This window comes from Vidua chalybeata, chromosome 3, assembly GCF_026979565.1.
Source record: "Vidua chalybeata isolate OUT-0048 chromosome 3, bVidCha1 merged haplotype, whole genome shotgun sequence".
NCBI classification, from domain to species: Eukaryota; Metazoa; Chordata; class Aves; order Passeriformes; family Viduidae; genus Vidua; species Vidua chalybeata.
In genome coordinates, this window is record NC_071532.1 from 8,926,180 (window position 1) to 8,945,808 (window position 19,629).

Below are 19,629 nucleotides of genomic sequence, written 5' to 3' on the forward strand. Positions count from 1 at the left end.
TCTTTTTTTTAATAAAAGAGCCTGATATTAATTTTTGATACCATTTCAATTTTATCAAATATCCATTGACTGTGACATCAAGATTCAAACGACTGTGACATCAAGATTCAAAGCAACATACCAGTTCTTCACTTCAGAAGGAAACTGCTGTTCAGTCTCTGATCAACTTTCAAATGTAAGAAGGCAAATCTTACTTTCTTATTGCAAAGTGTCCTCAACAACAGCATTTCCTCCTAATCTTTCTTGTGAAATGGAGCTTGTTCTATAAGATTACACAGGTGTCTAGAGCTAACATTCCCCTGCAGAAAACTTCACTAAAATATTTCCAAAACCTGAACAATTTTAGTTTGCTTTATTTATTATGAGTTTCATGCCACTCCTGTTGTTTACTTTCCTACTCTCCCTTAATCAAGCTGTTGTGTAACACTTGCATTGTAAATTCTCTAAGGCAGGACCGACATATTTGTTATGCCTGTACAGCACTTAGTGCAGCAGGGTCCTTGCTGCTACTCTGGCAGCACTAATTGCAATGAACACACCTGTTTTAATAAATACAGAAACAGATTTCAATTTTTCTTCTAAGAAAAACCTGCAGACAAAGAAGTTTAATTAATTAATTATTGAGGATACATGAACTAGTACCTGTTTGAGAAAATAACCAGTCTGTTTTATCAATGCAAGATACACAATGTATTGTCTAATATCACAGACAGCCCAGTGGATCTTATCCTGCATTTTTTCACTAAACAAAATTCCCCCTGTGATTCTGTAGAAGTCTTGTACATATAGTAGCAAGAGTGTTAGACTACATATAAAAACGTTGGAACATTTGAGAACTTGTATTTCTCTTTACAAAGCAGTTGTGTCAGCTTGGTTCAAGATGTCCAAGTTTTATGTCCAGTTTTATGTTCAAGATGTCCAACCATTTTCGTGGTTACCAAAGTTGTAAAAGTGATAGGGTCAGAATTTAAAAGTCATTATTTTTTAATACATTCATTTCAAGTATCAATCAGTGCAAACAAATGCTACTTATACAGTATTCTTTAATAAGCTGATCCAACTTGTTTTACAAGGGTTCACAGCCAGAAATGTTTGCAAAGATCTTACCTTCTAGAAAAGAGTCACCTCTTGTCAGGGAACATAATCTTCAGAGCAACAGCCACTCCCTAACTTCCCACTTTGCTCAGTGAGAGTTTCTTACCACTGACATAAAAGCAATGTCTGCCCCTCATAAGGGCAGTCAGTGCAGGTATTACTGTTTAATCAACTACTGGTTAAGGGTCAGACTACAAAGTTTGCTCGATCATCACAAAATGTAGGTAATTCCCTTGACATTATTTTGGCAGAGTAACTCACCTGTATCACTCCTTCCATCATGTTCACCATCTTGTTGACTATTGCAATGACTTTGTGAGTACGCTCAGCAGGAGTGATGTCAGGTCTGTATTGGCTGGACAATACATACCGACATGTCATATACAAAACATATGTTGGTGACAGTTTAAAATGAACTGTCGAGCTATTTGTGTAATTTATAATGGCAGATAAGAAGGCATCTTCAGCTGCAGACAAAGAGGAAAAGAAACAGTATGTCATAAATCCAAAGACAGGAAGAAAATGAAAGAAAACTATTTCATAACTTGAGGCATAAAGGATTTACTTTGGGAAAAGAAGAGGAAGGGGGAGCAACTTACAGGAATTTGAACTCTAAGTTGTTTATTATGTACTACAGTACATAGTGTTAGACACACTAACAAAAGACTTCCATATAAAGCCAGAAAATCTGATCACTGGGAAACATTTCTGTACTATTTCCTATCTACTGAAAATTTGCATCTTCAAAGGAACAGGAAAATGGAAGATTTCTCTTGCATATTTTACTCCAACAAAGGTCTCATACTAATAAAAATCAATCTTTGCTTGCTCACCAGTCTATTTAGTTTCAAATATTTGAAGTATGGGCAATCTCTAGTATGTTATTTTGCTACCAGATCTGAGGCCTTAAAAACCTGCGCACCAAGATAATAAAAAATTAAACTCTAAATGACAATGTAAACCTATTCAGATTTTATAGAAAGTGGATTTTGACCAAGATGCAATCTATTACACAAGACACAAGAAAGCTACATAGAAGACAATGAATCCAAGCTACTGTTGAGGAGATCGGATTATAATTTTTTCACATTTAATCTAAAAATCTAAAGGAGTTGAAATGCAATCAGAATTAAGATACGCATGAACATGCCTCAGTATCTAGAGTATCTGCTCACCCTCTCCCAACAAAACAAATTATACTAATAGACTCTCTAGCATCTGTATAATCATAGTTTTGTTCAATGTTTACTTAAATCGCCCTTAAGTTTTCAAACTGAAATATTACAGTATAGAAGAATGCATTAACAGGTTAGTATTCTAACTGCACTATTTACTCACAGCTTTCCCTGAATTCAATACTGGCAGGCAGTATCAGTTCTGGTCCATGGGTATCCTGAGACCTAAAGAAAAATAAGAAAAATTGAAACAAATAATCCACATGGGTGATACTAGTTAAAATTACATATTTCTCCAAATACACTGGTTCCAAATATTGACACAACAATCTTCCACAGAATGACACTTTTTTTACCTTTCCTCCAGAATCATTCAAGCTGTATTTGCCAGCAATACAACAGATAAAAATACAGACTTGAACTGTGAAGTCTGTGATATTAATGAGCACCCTCTTGTGTGCTGCACAGCAGACTGACAGGATCAGTTTGCCATCTGCCATTTACAGGATTCAAATAACAAATTATTCATGGACACATGAAAGAAATTGAATGAAGCTTTGCCTGAAACATCAACTTGGTTACAACAAATGTACTTTGCTGCCTTTCGTGCCTTCAAAATTTATGAAGACTTAGTCAACCTATTTGACCTTTCTTCTGGTAAAGAGAGAAAGGAGGTCAAACCCAGTCCCTACTTAGCCGTTGCCACATTACATCAAGAAACAGCAATCAGCCCCAGAACTGTCCTCACTGAAACCGACTGCAGAGCTATTTCTTACCAGAGAGAAATCACTGAGTAGAAAACTGAACAGAGATTTCACTTTTCTGGTGCCTGCAAAAGGTTAAGTCTGTATTTCACAGAATCACAGAATATCCCAAGTAGGAAAGGACCCATTAGAATCATTTAGTCCAACCCCTGGCCCTGCACACTACACCCCAAGAGTCACAACATGTGCATGAGAGCATTGTCCAAATACTTCTTGAACTTTGTCAGGCTGGTGCTGTGACCACTGCCCTGGGGAGCTGTTCCTGTCCCCAACCACCCTCTGAGTGAAAAACCTTTTCCTAATTTAATAAATCATTACTGCCTTAAGCAAAGATTACCTGAGCTGTTCTCTGCAGCTGGGCACCTATTTTTAGGAAATGAGTCAAAGTTTAACATCTTCTGCCTGCAATAATCATTTTAACCACATGTAACACAACAGGCAGCTTTCTACTTTCCCCAACAACTTTGATAAAGAAAGGAATGTAATATATTAACATTGTTCTCCTGAAGATTATTAGTTATGCCACAAGGCAGAGATAACTGAAAAAAGACTTTCAGTGTCATATCTCCTGTAGTAAACATGCACAATATAATTTTGTTGGCTGATGTCAAAAGATCTAAACTAAATTTTAGCATATTGAATCCAAGAATTTGGGTTTTGGTGGGGGTTTGTTTGGTTGCTTGCTTTTCTACAAACTTGCAAAACCTTAAACCAGCAGAGAACTCAGGTTATGCCACCTAGATAATGCCTTATAATAAGTTTCTTATAAAACCAGTTTCTGGGGGAGTTGAAAGTTAAGGAATAGCAGGCACAGCATGGCAGCATGTACACAAATTTCTGCCATTTCAGTTACATTTCAAACATGACAGCATGCTGTCTTTATGAAGAGCACCCAGCTGGTGTGTAAATTTATATATTTTCTATCTCTTTATTGCTATAAATTTAAAATTAATTAATTGTTCACTGCAACTGAAACACTGTCAAAAGTGCTTCTTCACTGAGAACTTTATGACTTCCATAGAAAAATTACTAATACACAGTATTATAAAATGGAACTATAGTGACAACTTCAGAAAAATTTTTCATCTTTCATTATTGGGATGGTAGTAAGAGATAGAAATATTTTAACAAACTGACTAGTAAATCAGTGACAGATTTCAGCTGATGATTTATTTTCTTTTCCTTAGAACAAAATGATATTGATCAGTTTCAGCACAAACAGAGGAACTGGATTTCCAGCCAATGAGACACAATGTGTCAAGAATGGTGAGACCTGATGTTAACACAAGATTGCTCACAGACTTCTGGAAATTTGCCGTAAGAGCCAAATTAATACAAAGTATTCTTTAAAAATTGTTAATTTAATTCTGTCTGTAAATTAGTTGTCTAGGAACTGATGCAGTGATCAATTATTTAAGTACCCTAATAGGAATTCCCTTCAACAAATCATGGAGCCATAGGATGGTCTGGGTTGGTCACAGGACAGAAGGGGCCCTTGAAGATCATCTAGTCCCAACCCCTGTATCGATTTCCTCCTTCCCCTAAAAACACACAGAAGAAATACTCTCTAATTAAGCTTTGCATATTCAAAATCTAAGTTGAATTCTTTGTGCTTCTGGTAACACATTTTAATGGATGTATTTTAAGTGTGTATTTCTTTATGCTATTGCTCCTACAGATAAAGCCTCTCTATGGTGATGAAATTCTTTGAGGTAAACCATTCTGAAAGTCTAGTTAGGTTTAGAAGGGCCATAAATATTGATTAGGGGTTGCCTCCTTTCTTAGTATAGTGTCGAGTAATATTGCACTTTAAAATCACATTAAAAGCAATAACGCATTCTCCTGATATTTCTGTATTCTCCTAGATTGTCTGTGATAAACTGCATAAAAAGCGTGATTGTTTTTGTCAGCATTCTAACTATATATAAATTTTTAAGGCATGTTAAATCAAGGAATCAGGTACGCATCTGCATTCAGTTAACACCACTTACATATCATCACACTCTTTTCCAACCAAACACATCTTCAAGAACTCTTCAAAGGTATCCAAGGCAAAAATTCTTTGCTCATTTTTATTATATGTTTGGCCATGTTAATTGTAGTCAGTTATCTAATGAGCATGCATGAATACAATCCTTAAATGAATAGTCATTATATTTGATTTCTAAGAATCACATTACAATCAGAACAATCATACCAAGTAAACTGGAGTTATGCTCTCAGATGTCAATTTTTTTTCTTTCTAGAAATGAAAAAAACATGGCAGCCAAGTTCTAATCTAATCTTCAACCTATCCAGTGAGTTACTGGAAGAGAGTCTTATTTGTCTTATTATTCACCTTTATAGAGCAGTGATGGATACACAGAGTACCCACAAGAACATTTAGTGTGGGCTGGAAGTTGTACAGTACCAAGAACATGAAACTTGCCAGTGAAGAATTTTTGGTTTTTTAAACTAATAAAGCAGTTCACAATTACTGTCCTTAAGAGTTCACAAAATGAGATCAAAGTATCCCAGAGGAAACCTAACTAAAGATCCACAAAATACATCCACAAAGGGGAATTCCACATATTCAGGCAACTCATTGGCCAATTTGTTAAGTTCTAATCTAACATCCTGACTTTGCTGATTTCTAATTCTCATGAACACAGTGAATGTATCTGAGAAAGAGCACATGACAGAAGTGCTGTATTTAGATGAATAAGACTCATTATACAACACATACTACTGACATTTAAGATATATATAGAAATAAAATACCAATGTCAGGGCTAGTGATGAAGATCTCTGGAGTTGTAGTTATCACAAATTTAAGTGTGATCTAGATGCCTCTAAAAATACTTTCTGCACACAGGAATCATGGTGAAAAAACCTTTGTAAAAACTAGCAATGAGTACTCTCTTTAGAAGGAATTTAAGAAGTTAAAAAAACCCCAACAAAATGAAGCCAAGACACAGCTCACAGATGGCTCTGTGTTTTTAAAATACAGATATACAGCACAAGATAAATCTCTTCACAGAAATTTAATAAACTTCATACACATACAGAAGCACAGATCAAAAAATAGTAACAACAGAAGCCTCAAGAACTTATGACGGGCTATAAAAGGTTCACAAAGAAGTTCTGTTCATCTTTTATGAGGAAAATTACAATTAAAATACTAGTAACCCAAGAAGGAGTTAAATCTTCACAACCTTAATAAAATTCTAAAAAATAATCTGAAGATGGTCAGGCACTCTAACAAGGGAGTGTAGAGTAGAACTGAGTTATATTCTATCTAACTTCACTGAAAGTATTTAAAAGATGCCCCTGCTATAGAACATTTGAACGTTCAAGTGGAAGCACAATTTTCTGCCCATTTTTGGTAGTATTTTTTTCCTGCCAGTCACATCTCTGAATTCTCCTTTCTGTCTAGTGAATAATATATCAATTTAAAGATATAAAGAGCTTCATAGTGCAAGCTTTACAACTTGGATCACTGCATGTTTTAACCCTGCAGCACATTTACCTTACCTTTCATTCATTTATCACAGCTGTTCATCTAAATTTAAAAGTTGATTTATGTAGACAGCAATACAATCTTGTATTTTTTGAAGGATTTGAAAAAAGTTGTATTCACATTCTCACTGATTTGCTATGGTGTGATGGTCTAGGAGACTCTAGAGATCATCTGATCCAACTTCCCTGCTCAAAACAGGGTCAACAAGAGCAAGTTGCTCACAACCCTACCTAGTCAGGTTTTAAGTATCTTAAAGCATCTTCAAGGACAAACTCCACACCTGCTGATAACAGCATAGCAGACATAGCAATGACTTGGTTACTTCACTCTCCAGAGTAAATCACATCATCTTGCCACTGACAAACAAAAATTTTATGTAATTGTACTTTTCATTTCATATGACATGCCTAACCACAAATCAACAATGATGTGACATGACTATCAGCCTGACTTTACAGGAAGAGAACGACAAATAACAGAATACTGAAGCAAAGGACTAGGTTTTTTGTTTTTTGTTTTTTTAATTATTGTGAAGTTTTTTGCTTTGGTTGTTAATCCTGGGGCTTGTTTGGAGAGAGATCTCAAAGGAAATCTCATTCTCCATATGGAAAACCAGATCATTTAAAATACTTTAACGCAGCACTTGTTCTACTGGAAAAAACAAATGCATTTTTTCAATTCTGAGAAGTAATGGATCCCACGTTTCCTACCTGCTGTCCTGTCTGCGGTAATCCTGCTGGTCTATTCTAATCATCGGCTTCACCATTCCTCGCTCGGCTGTGCTGGATGCGGATGATGTCCTGTCACCGTCCAGCCTGCTGGTGCTCTAATTCAAAACAGCAGGACAGGTGCTTAGCATGCAAGCACTGCATGAGCCAGTATTTGTGCCTAGCAGCACTAAAATGAAGCTGAGGTCTGAGGCTTGAAAAAAGATGGGGAAACAGAAGAAGGGAGAATGGCACAGAGAGCTACAGCTCAGCAGGTGTTTTCAGTGAAGCACTGAAGAGCCTGCTTCCAATTCAACAGACAACAATGGCCAGCTAGGAGCAGCTCTTTGTTAATGCACTCCTAGAATTTATAATGTAGCTTGTAAACACCTTTAATCAAAAGTTGCATAGCTACAATACAAAGTAAGAATGAGTTGGGAATTAAAACTTTAGGTAAGAGACAAAGTTAAATGCATTTACAAATTTAAAACTGGTCATACTCCCCTACTCTGCTTCTGCAGTAGTTCCAAGTGTTTGCACTACTGATCTGAAACATAATTTATCCTGATCTTAAGGAAAATCTGATCTGGCAGGCAGTACCACATTTCCAAGACAAAAAGGGGCAATTCAAATGGTTATTCTTTTATGTAACATTTGATTTGTTTTCTTTTGGTGTCTCATGCTCCTTAATAGGAAGCTTTTAATTTATTATTTCTAATTCAATCAAATCCTATCAGGAATGGGACAAATACGCTGCTTTAAGCGGCAAAATAAATAGCAAATTTTTTCAGCATAAAGAGTAGAAAATAAGACATCAATAAAATAGAAAGTGTTTCAACATTTCATAAGATTTCTAGAACTAAATAATTTGCTTCAACAGAGGAAAACCTGCCAGCAAGTGCATCTCAAAGCAAGAGTTTTAACTAAATCACTTTTCACCACCACGTCTCAGAGAACTTTCATTAAACTTACTGTTACCCCTTTTCCAAACAGAAAAGCAAACTTAGAAGAGAGCAAATGTCAGAAAATGAGTGATTCAGTGCTTTAACAAGATGTTGTACACAGTCTCAAACAGCACAACTGAAAAAACCCCTAAATTTTCCATTAATCCCTAAATCCACTAGAAGTATTTTTCTAATGACTGTGAATAGGATATGAAATAAGCTATATAATCAAGCCAGAAACTCTTGTTCTGAGAAATTTTAAGATATTTTATTAGTTTACAAAGTTTCTGTTCTTCCTTTTAAAATATCACTAAAATTCCTATCAGAAGTAGGTGAAGAACACATATAAGATAAAAGCACTACCCGACAGTACAAAGAAAGTAGAGAAACTGAATCAAAAGACTATGGTAAGCAAACAAGACTAAAAATACATTCAAAAGCTATCAGAGTTATTAATACCTACACTGCTGCATTCATATCACTAAATAGTTACAAATATTTCAGTTGTGTAATAGCAGAAATAAAACATAAAAGGGAATGCAGTTCTGGGAAGATTACTCCATTTCATACTGCTGAAATAATTCATTCTCTCATTTCATCTGAGGCATGTAATCATAGCAAGTAAGGCATTAACCATTGGTAATTTACTCTTTATTTGCTCTTGAAAAATGCAATTCTGACACAAAATCTATTAACTGAAAGTGCAGAAAGAAAGCATGAAAAGATTATCACCTCATAAAATGTTTATAATTATGACTGCAGAGACAGTTTGTTTAGTCAATGTGTGTACAGGAGCTCTATTGAAGTCTAAAGTCACATCCATTAAATTTTAAAAACCAAGTTAAATTAAAATTGAACACCCTTTCACATTTTATATAAAACATTTATTTAACCCATCACAAATGACAACAGCCATATGCTACAGACACAAGGTAACAATGTACCGGTTCTAACAAGAATCTCTACCTGCATGTAATCTGCTTTCCATAAGTCAATTTGGGGAGAAACTACTTCAGGTTTGGAGAGTTTCACTTTCTAAAAAATTGTTACTATCCTTGACATAAGTTGTCTCCCCAATGCCAATACAAATATAAACAAAAGGGTTTGGGGGCAAAAAAACCAAATCTAAATTAACAATGCATATAATATCTGAGCCCATCCACAAGGGAAAACAGCAGAGGAGACTGATAAATTGACCACACTTCCCCAGATACTACTGTTGTTGTAATTTTGATTTAACTTACACATGCTGTTATTTATTGCTAACTTAGTCATAATACAATACCTTGCTTGCTGGTAATGCTGTTCCACTGTGAATATCTCCCTCCAGATCAAATGTGGTTTCCTGGACAGCTCTATAAGCAAGGTAACATTTCCAGTATATTTTAGAAATTTTACTGTTCAACACTTAATAAACTGCTTAATACAACTACTTAATAAACAAGGAACAGAGTAACTAAAATTAGTAAATTAAAATTCAAGGGTTATGAGTCCAGTTAATATTAACTTTTTTTAATACGCTATTAGTTCTTCATATCAATAAAACCTAAAAATATTTATACAGACAATTTCATTTGCAAAACCAGATTCATAGTTAATTTCTTCCCAGTCAAGTGAGAAAATATCAATACACAAATATAATACACATAAAACATGTTCATGGCATTGCATTTACTACAACAGACTAGCTACAATTTTTTACTCACCTCTTTAGTATTAAATGTACAACATAATGTAAATAACTCATAAATCATAATAATGCATATTACTATCTCCTTATTCTAAAGATTAAAAAAATATTTGTTCGAGCTGCAACAGCCCTTTGCCATAGATTTTATTGTCCAGATAAAGCTCTGCAGTAATACCGTGCTTTCCAGTTGACTGTAAATTTGCAAGAGCACTTATTTATTGATCTGCAGGCTAAATGCAGCATGAACTCAAGATTTAAGCAAGCATAATACATGACAGCCACATGGCTGGAGGTCTTCCTGCAGACAGGGCCCACAAAAAGCACAGTGTCCTTCCATAAGAAAATAGAGTGTAGAAAAAATAAAAATGGTTAAAGCATACATCTATATTAATTCAGCAGATAAGCTGCTTTTCCTAGGTATCTTTCTCTCACTCATCTCCAAGCCAATTTGTTACTTTTCTGAATAACATTATACAATAATGTGTGTATTAATAATAATAGCCTCATTTGGACTCAGAAGATGGAAAATAGGATGTTGTTTTTTTCCCCTGCTATAAAAACTAATTTTAAGATTGTTTCTTCTGAGTATTTCTGTAGCCATTGAACAGAACACTTGAACCCCTACGAGTCACAATATCTAAGATCAGTATTTTTATTATGCACCTATCAAAAATATGAATGAGAAACAAAAGACTTCTGGACTGTCAATCCTTGCAACACAGAAACCAGTGGGTAAGTAATCACACTACAAAAAGTGGTTGTTATATTGAGACATATAGTTCCCTATCTTAACACTCTCATTCCGTGATTACTTCATTTCCAAATCCTTTTAGTGGAATTTTGTAAGTTATTATCTGAGAAAAAACAAAAACCAGACTCTCTGAAAACATTCAGCAACTTCTTGACTTTTCCTGGAGCTTGGATGAACTATGAAATACATGAAAATAAGGCATTATAATGCTTTTCACACAGAACTGAGCATGAGGAAAACTTGTTTGAACACTTCATAATGAGAAAGACACTTCCTACATAAAATCACAAGGTGGAGCTCAAGTATTAAAATTATATACTTAACACTTTAAATGAGTTCACACACTCGTCCCTGGCCATTTATTATGCTTTCATGATGTATTTTTTCCCAAGGCTCCCTTCTAACCTCAGCAGGATGAAAATAAATTTTACTCACCCAGTTTTGTGTCTTGGACCTTTGACCATAAGACTTGCATCAGTAGATCTTTTGGAAATAATATGGTCCTGAGTAGGATCCACAAACTTAAATACATGAGAAGACCCAAACTGAACCTTCATCCCACTTTGCAGCATGGTGGTTTCTGAAATACGCTGACCTTCCACATAGGTTTCAGCATCAATGCTTCTCGGGGTCACAGTAACAACTCCATCCATATTAGTGAGGTCACAGTGATGAGGCTGAATTCCTGGACCAAATAACTGGGAAAAAAGTTAATTAACTTAGAATAAATTAAGTTATACTGTAGCAGAAATAAAAAAAAACAAAGACTAAGATATAGCTTCTATTTACAGACTGGTTATTTAACTTTGATTAAGAATTTACAGAGATGAGTGGTACTAAAATCTGTGAATTTCACTTTTTTTTTCAATGCACACATTTAACTAATATGTGCAGCAGACATCCCTTAAAGAAAAAATTTTCACTGTCTTGGTCATACACTGTTTTCTTCCACTTGCTGTTTTATATGAAATCTCACAGGGCAAATAATTATAAATCAACTAAATGCACTGACATGGACCCAGGCTACTGTTAAGAAACTCTGTGGCATGAACTTCATGCAAATATGCTTGTTTTATACTCTTAAAAAATCCTACCTAAACAGGATTAAGACTAGGCTTTGAAATCCATTAAGCAGTTACAGTAACACTGATATTCTCTATTTGATCCAGTTAGGAAAAAGAACACCCCATTTCAAATAATAAACCCCTTAAATAATAAAAGCTTGAGTTAAAATAATAAAACCCTCCTCTTGAATCAAGAGTGGAAGTAAATTAAAACAGATCATTATGGCCATTAATACAAAATTTCAGCAATATTCTCTCTTCAAACTTTGAAGATTATTTACAGCATATTTTATTAAGATTCCATAATGACACATAACACACCGGAGATCAGATCTGTACTATGAGTCTGCTTTTTTCCATACCTGAATGGAATTGTCATCAAATTTTTCGTTTCCAACTTCAGTGACACTTAATTGTAGACGATAGAGCTTTGGCTTATCTCTGGAGTCAGAACCATCTGTACAGCAAGTGATAAATATTAATTTGTAAGTTAATAAAGTTCAAATATTCACACAGTATTTCTACATTTACTGCAACTTAGTTCAGAACAGCGATGTTCACAAAAAAAGGAAACCTGAGTGACATTCTTTCAAGATTGTAGGCAACTTGGTTGTTCCTCATAATGTAAGAACCCTGAAAGTAGAGAAAGCCTACTTGGAGCAGCTGTTTACTACATATGCAAAGAATAAAGTAATCAAGAATTACTATTCTGAACATACCATGAAAAACATTTTCTATTTCCTTAGTACTTTAAGCAATACAAGAGTTTTTGTAAATCTCTAAGATTTTATATGGGTATGCCAGTATGGGTTTAGAAGAGAAAGAAAATAAAATACCTGCAGATCCCCACAGGAATAGCATCTACTGATCTTACTAAAATACACATTATCAGCAATATCTGCTATCAAGTGATCCAGATACCAAACTGTTTCTAATTCATCAGATACTGAACTAGAGCAATATTAAAAGACAATCCTACAAAATGTTTACCTAGGACATTTAGTCTTAATATACAAGACTTTAGTACTTCTTACCTAACCCTTATCTTATAGTTCCATTGACCTATACTTTCATGTCACAGAAAATGAGGTAAAAAATAAAGTCCAACTTCCTACCCCCCTCAGAAATAGGCTGGACATACAAAGTGTGCACAATTTAGCTGGTGCCTTCACAGGCTAACACAAATGGGTTTTGGCATACGTATAAATCCTCCCCACTTCCCAGAAAATCCTACTACTTTAAATATGAGCGGAAACTGAAGTAATACTGTCATTTCTAACTTCTCTCCAATCTCTTCTCCAAAGCAAAGCTGTAAAAAAGAGAGGCTACAAGACAAGGAATGTCTTACCTGTGGAAATGAACAATGATTTTAAGTCATCTCCAAAAAAGCATTACAGAATATCATTAAAGCCATGGCACATAAATTGATATTGTCTGCAGTAGACTACTAGTTATCTTCAAATTTTAAAGTGAAAGTCAATATAAACAGAAGCTCCATAAATCTAGTTGCAAACTCCCAGAATCTGTTTATTAAAATCAGAATGCAAACCACTTAACCATAAAATGGTAGTTAGTAATAAACTTCTCCTGGGGCTGTTGGGATGTTATTGGGACATAAAGACAATAGGCACAGTTAGTCCATAGACTGGTACTGTAAATACTAAAGTTAAGTGCTGATACTATAGTAATATGCAGTTATTGAACAAGGAAACACTATTATAACATTAGTATGTCATCCATCACAAAAGAAACATTAATCATAAGATCACTCATCCCTCTAAATATCTTGCAGGTCGAGGGCTAAACCTTCTATGAAATCTCTGATTCTAGAGAGGCATACATTTTGTCACGATAAGCCAGAAAACATAATGCTAGTACAATGTCTTCAGCAATTTGAATTGTGTGCAATTTAAAGTACTTAAGAATGCTAAATCAGAAATTATATGGCTGCTATCTTCAGTATCACTAAATGCAGACATGTAATAGATTACTGAATGCATCTGGCTGCTTACACCAAATTCCATTAATTTTTATTATGTCTCCTCACATCTTACACATCAAAACCTAGAGTAGCTCTTTCATTTATTTATTTATTAATCCAAAAGTCAAGTATTTCCTCCTCCTACCCATAACCTAGTTTGGTGAAAGTGGCACCCACATATGTGTTCTTTCAAGCAACGATTACTCAAGAAATGTATTTTAGTATCACAATGTTTCTGCTGATGCAAATTAAGGCTTTTGTTTCTCTGCAGTGTTAATTGTAGTAAGGAAAATATCTTGTACTAAAATCACAGCACTAGATACAAATGCAATTTTTTCTTTCACAAAAAGAAGAAAATTTTAAGGCGTTATTCAAAATTATTTGGGTTGTTTGTTATACTTTATCAGTAGTAAAAGCCAATTTCTACAGTAAAAGGTATCTTAATCTTGAAGATAATTACAACAAATCCTAAGAATGATGAAGGGCCTTTTTGTTCTAGGGGAGGGACACAGGAGGGAAGGATGGTTGTGTTATACTACAGTGTAAAGTGTATTTCCTGGTTTTCAACAGCTGGAACCTCACCTAAATGGTATTTGGAATGTATCCCTTATAACTCACTGCAGTAGGATACATATTCTGCTGTATCTATGGTGAAGGCCCTACTCCCCAGGCCACAAGAGTCTACAAAGGCTGATCTTAGAAAAGGATGCAATACAAATAGATTTCATTACTTGGTTTATGCACATAAGAGTCACCATCCACACCTTAAATAGTAATGTTATTAAAAAACCTGTAGTGAAAGGACATCAAGTCAGTCGTTTGTAACACAAACACTTATTTTTTAAACAATAGAAAAAAAATAAGATAGGCCGCCCTGCATAGATATATATTTTAAATGCATTACTTCTCCACTAAAAGGTGAATGCTACACTGCTTTGGAAATTATAACTTCAAGTGATTTCACTAGTCAATGCTTGAAACAATGCTGGGAAATAGTACTAATTTAGCACTGACTTAGCATAGACCAAACCAAATGATGAAGATCAGCTCATAGAAAACAAGTAAGCCCAAAGTTGAACAAAAATGGTCACACAATGGACTTTAAACATTGAGTTGAAATTAGTTAAGTCTACACTTCGAATGCATATTTCCTGTACAAGTTCCTAACTACTAAGGGTTTAAACACTAATAAGCTTAGGAGATGGTTGGGCAGATCTGAAATACCATGTCGAATTCAGGAGATAGTTCTATTAAATTTCAGACAAGATATGCACTTCCAGCAGAAAGAGCCAATAGTAAACTTTTTTTTTATTGTAACAGACAACAAAACTCATGTGCAAAAGTGTTACACATACTGCAGTTCTGTTCTCAGAAAGAAGGCTGGCCAGGAAAACACCCTGGCCAAGACTTTCCACTTCTCCAACCTTCTGCAATTCTTCTGTTCAAGTTGTTATACCTCCATGTCCTCCACCATCTCCCACTGCTATCTGTTCTACAGCTCAAGGTTGCTCCTTTTTGTGATGAAGCAAGGCAAAAAGCCTTATGGGGTTGTGCCTTTTTTATTTTATATTTATGCTTTGTAATTTTAATTTCAGGCATGTAGGATCTGAGGCTCACATCTGTAAATATGGGGGTTTGCCATTTTTCTCAGCCTTTAAATATTATGATTGTACAACTGAAGTTATTAACATTCCTGAACTCATCAAAAGCCATATTCACAGATAATGCAGACAGAATCAGCTATTCAAAGTGCTGCTGAACATCACTTCAGTATACCCAGTCTATTTCTATTAATATCAGATTGATCTCAGTTTACTGGCTCATTCACATGACTTGGATACAGAGACAATTGCTGGCTGCCACATGTACAGCCACAAGCTACTAAAGTGCATCCTCCACCATACAGAATCTAATCTTCAGTCAATGAAACAGTCATACAAAGAGCAACATCAGCAGCTGTGGAGAAGTGGAAAAACTGGACATACTTCACTAGCAAACTTAATGAATTTGTGCAATTCCACAGGGCATGAAAGCGAGTCTGCTAGGTTCTTCTGCCAAAATATAAACAGCCTCTGTTTTGACAGGAGGACATTTCTACTGGAGTTATTTCTATAATACATACAAGTATCCTAAAGTGCTTTTTTTCCAAAGACACAGTCTGGCTCTAGAGTATGAAGACCTTCTTTTTCACACACTGAGATAAAGATTTAAAAAGCCAGCTTTTTTTTTTTTTTTTTCCAGTGACATGCAACCAAATTTACATCTTCCTAGTTAATGGTCAAGAGTTGGTGTAGAGGCACATCCATGATTTTTAGTTCAGCACACCCTATGAAACCTTTCTGCTCTCTGGAATAACAGTGTTAACAAAATGGAAGTCTGAATTCAATTCACAGAATTGAGCACTGGTCACAAGTTTGAACACAGTTCTTGGAACCCCAGTATTGCACTCCACAACCGTAAAGGAAAGGGTGAGCAGCACTGACAACCACAGGTAGTTCTTCTAAAGCAGTCTAGAAAATAAAGTGAGGAAACAGGGAAAAAACGTAATAAAATAAGAAATATTTTGGTAGACATTTCACAATGAAAAGAATGGCTTAGTATTCTTGTCTGTTTGGTCAAACCAGAACACATCTGCACATTACTCTAAACTCTAAGGAGAATTAAAGATCCATAATGATCTGTACATTAGGCTATCAATTTTGAACACTACAAGAAATGAACAAGTCTTTACTGTCTGAAGTGCTAAATCTTTGACATATACCACTAATGTTAGACAAACCAGGCTGCAGAAATGATGCTATGGAACACCACGGAGTAGAAAGTAAGGTAATTTTCCCAGGGGTCCAAACACTATTTCCGATAAAAATCATCACAGACTTCATGCACTGCATCAACACAGTCAAATACTGAAAAGGACAGCTAAGTTCCATGTCATTTACCCAAAAACCCTTTTTACTATGAATTCTGCAAGCAGATGGATTAAAGAACTTTTAGTTCTACTACAACATTGCTTGTAAACCACCCTCTGAAATTTAGCTGTTAATTCTAGCTGGAAGGTTGAACTCTGTGGATAACAGCATATTCATTTTCTATTTGATGTTTGTTCACCAAACAAATAATTAAATGGAAGCTGATAAAACAGATAACTACTTCACAGAAGCAATCCCTTGGAAAAAACCCTAAATATAAATAAGATAGCCCTTCATTTGTCATCAAGAAACACAAGATTTACAGTCGGAGAAGTTTTTAGTGACTAATGAGAGAACAGTACCGAATACAGCGTTACCTTCGTAAGTGTGATAGTTGTAGTAGGCAAAGTGATTCCTTCTCCCTGGGGTTAGAAACACATGCAGAGGACCCAGGTGAAGGCAGCACCAGCAGGACAGATACCATGCAGAACATGCGGAGGAGGGCAAGAAAAGAAAAGACAGGAAAGGGTGAAACTGTAGCCAGACAACACCTATTCAATTTATAAGGATGAAGTTCATTAAACTCATTCAACTTTAGAAACTGTGTAGAATATAAAGACATCAGTACTACAAGGCTACTGAATGAAAAAATCCTTATTGTTTAGAGAAGTAATAACAAGCTGTTAGAAGAAAAACACGAAGAGGTCAGTCCCACAGGCTATGTATGAAGCTCAGCACACAGCACTGACACTCGTGGCACTTCAGACTGGGTTTACTAAATGGGTGTCTCGTGCCTCTGCCCGAGAACAACATTTTAATGAAAAAGCACCAAATCCCACAAAGAGTAAGAGAACAAGAAAAGAAATCAAGAGTATTATTAAAAGAATCCAAAATATTAATATGCAAAGCAAACCTCAACCTGTAGAACATGGCAGTACGTTTCATATATTCTGTGTACTGATAATTTCATCTGGATTTAAAACAAACCAAAAAAAACCACACACTATTTGACCATAAATTTGACCTTTTTTTTTTTTTTGCAGTTCTGATCCAGCAAAGGTTTCAGCACCAATTTCCAACCTTGCTTCCCAAAAGGTATACAACCAGACTTCAAACTGTAACATTTACTTGAATATCTGAGTGTACTCAAGTTACACTTAATAGGAAAAAGAGCTGTATATAATTCAATCACCAAAAATAAAAGTCCATATCCAAATCTATAAACATGAGGATTACAGAAATTAAGAGCATAAGTCATGTATGTTTTATCAGTAGTTGTGCTATACACAATCAATCCCCCCAGATGTTCCTAGATCATAAAATTAATCACAAATTACCACAAAGCCCAGCGAGTTCCAATTATGCCAAAATAAAACTCAGCTTGCTAGTGATTAGAAAGTTCCATACAGGCTGAAAAATGTTTCACATCTAAGTTTGATTTAAAAATTCATGTTCTTGTCCACTTGGCACTGTCAAATACTATGTATGCTACAGTGTACTTGTGAATGTAAACAAAATCAGATTTAAGTTTAGTAAATAATTTCTCCCCTTTTTTCCACTCCAAACAGTTGCTGCTAACATTTTGATATTTCAGCAATATGTACCTCTACCTTTAGAACTGTTACCTCCAATTCAGAATCTGACATCAGAAGAACAACTCATGTAGCACAGACTTCCTGCCACATAGAGTTCCTTGTGCTTACAAATAATGTCTCATTTTTGAAAAATCCAAATGACTATGCAATAATGTAATTTAGCTTATTAGATAACCAGAATTCTTACCTGGGCTTAATTCTACCAGATATGGTAGTTTCTCAGGAGGAAGGCAAGAGCCATAGCCAGACCCGTCCACTCTTTCCTTCCCCTTTAATGGCTTTCCATCAGTTATCTTCCTGGTTTTCTTTGGGACATAATCAGGAGGCCTCCTTTTCAACTGAAAGACCAGTATTCCTAAAACACAGTATTATACATCCTTTGAGTCACACTACCACTGCATAAGCACACAACCAACATCTATTAATCTGCAAGTGTCAGATAGGATTACTTTCAGCTTACTACATTCCTGTCACTTCTTTAGAATAGTTTTAACTTAAAAATAACTACACACAGATTAAAAGCATTCTTCAATATAGTGAATAACTTAGAAAATTTGGCATAAAATGCAAAACTTTTCTACTACCTAATGGTGTAATACTACAAACAGTGCATAATGAAACAGTAAATAACTCTAATACTCCCTATTATTTTAAGTGCCCAAAACCAAAACACACTAAAATATACGTTACAATTTCTTCCTTTACAGGGGCTCCACAACATGGCTTACAACCCAAGGCACAAAAATATCTTAAAGGTTTTTGGACATACCTTTATCACTAGGCCACTCTCTGAATATCTGCAGTGGACACTCATCATCATCAAGAATAGTTTCTTTAGCACCTTTATCATCAGAGTGCTGAGCACCAGGAGGCAGCATGACCTAAAAAAGAATTATCAGTTTTCAGAGCTGTTAGTGGACAATTAGAACATTCTGGGTACATTCTCTGATAACTTTTTTTGCATGTGTTGTTTATAACAAGAGATAAGGCCAAAGAATTCAGTAACTTGGAATGTATTTTGTTTCCAAGATTTTCTTCTCTTGCCTCTTGCCACAGTTAAATTGCACTTCCCAGAACACCAAGTAAGTCTAAAAAGCAAAGAACAGCAAGTTACACTTAAAGTAGGCGAGATCATCTTTCAGTAAAAAAAAAATTATTCCAATTTCTCACCAGCTAAGACAAAGAAAAACATAAATCTGTGGAGATGATAGTAAAAAAAAAAACCCTGAACTTTCCATTATTATATCACACACTGGAATCCACATTTCATTTTGCTAATGCCATTCTGCTAACATAACATATATATATCTTTAGAAAAGCCATAACAAGCTGGCAAAGATTATGTTATACCTGCTGCATCCTTGTCCTACCCAAAATGTACCTGGTCTACACAAGGGACTAAGGGCACAACTGGAGCATTTCACACAACTGCTTCATGCTGCCTAGCTCTAAGGA

At 35.2% G+C, this 19,629-nt stretch overlaps 1 protein-coding gene across 15 annotated transcripts in view; it reads right to left on the reverse strand.

Moving 5' to 3' along the window:
- AFDN (afadin, adherens junction formation factor) overlaps nucleotides 1-19,629 on the reverse strand; it is a 116,186-nt gene that overhangs the window by 55,109 nt on the left and 41,448 nt on the right. For 11 of the 15 annotated variants that reach the window (XR_008429890.1, XM_053938110.1, XM_053938109.1 and 8 more), the window contains exons 7-15: nucleotides 18,944-19,055; nucleotides 18,362-18,529; nucleotides 16,957-17,001; nucleotides 12,052-12,146; nucleotides 11,061-11,323; nucleotides 9,470-9,539; nucleotides 7,244-7,359; nucleotides 2,434-2,495; nucleotides 1,357-1,562 (exon numbers count right to left, since the gene is read on the reverse strand). Coding sequence is in view for 14 of the 15 variants with exons in the window: in XM_053938110.1 (XP_053794085.1) it covers nucleotides 1,357-1,562; nucleotides 2,434-2,495; nucleotides 7,244-7,359; nucleotides 9,470-9,539; nucleotides 11,061-11,323; nucleotides 12,052-12,146; nucleotides 16,957-17,001; nucleotides 18,362-18,529; nucleotides 18,944-19,055 (1,137 nt within the window). In the remaining variant the exon portion in view is untranslated. The remainder of the gene's footprint in view (nucleotides 1-1,356; nucleotides 1,563-2,433; nucleotides 2,496-7,243; nucleotides 7,360-9,469; nucleotides 9,540-11,060; nucleotides 11,324-12,051; nucleotides 12,147-16,956; nucleotides 17,002-18,361; nucleotides 18,530-18,943; nucleotides 19,056-19,629) is intronic. The other 4 variants (XM_053938115.1, XM_053938111.1, XM_053938112.1 and 1 more) reach the window with 1 other exon arrangement.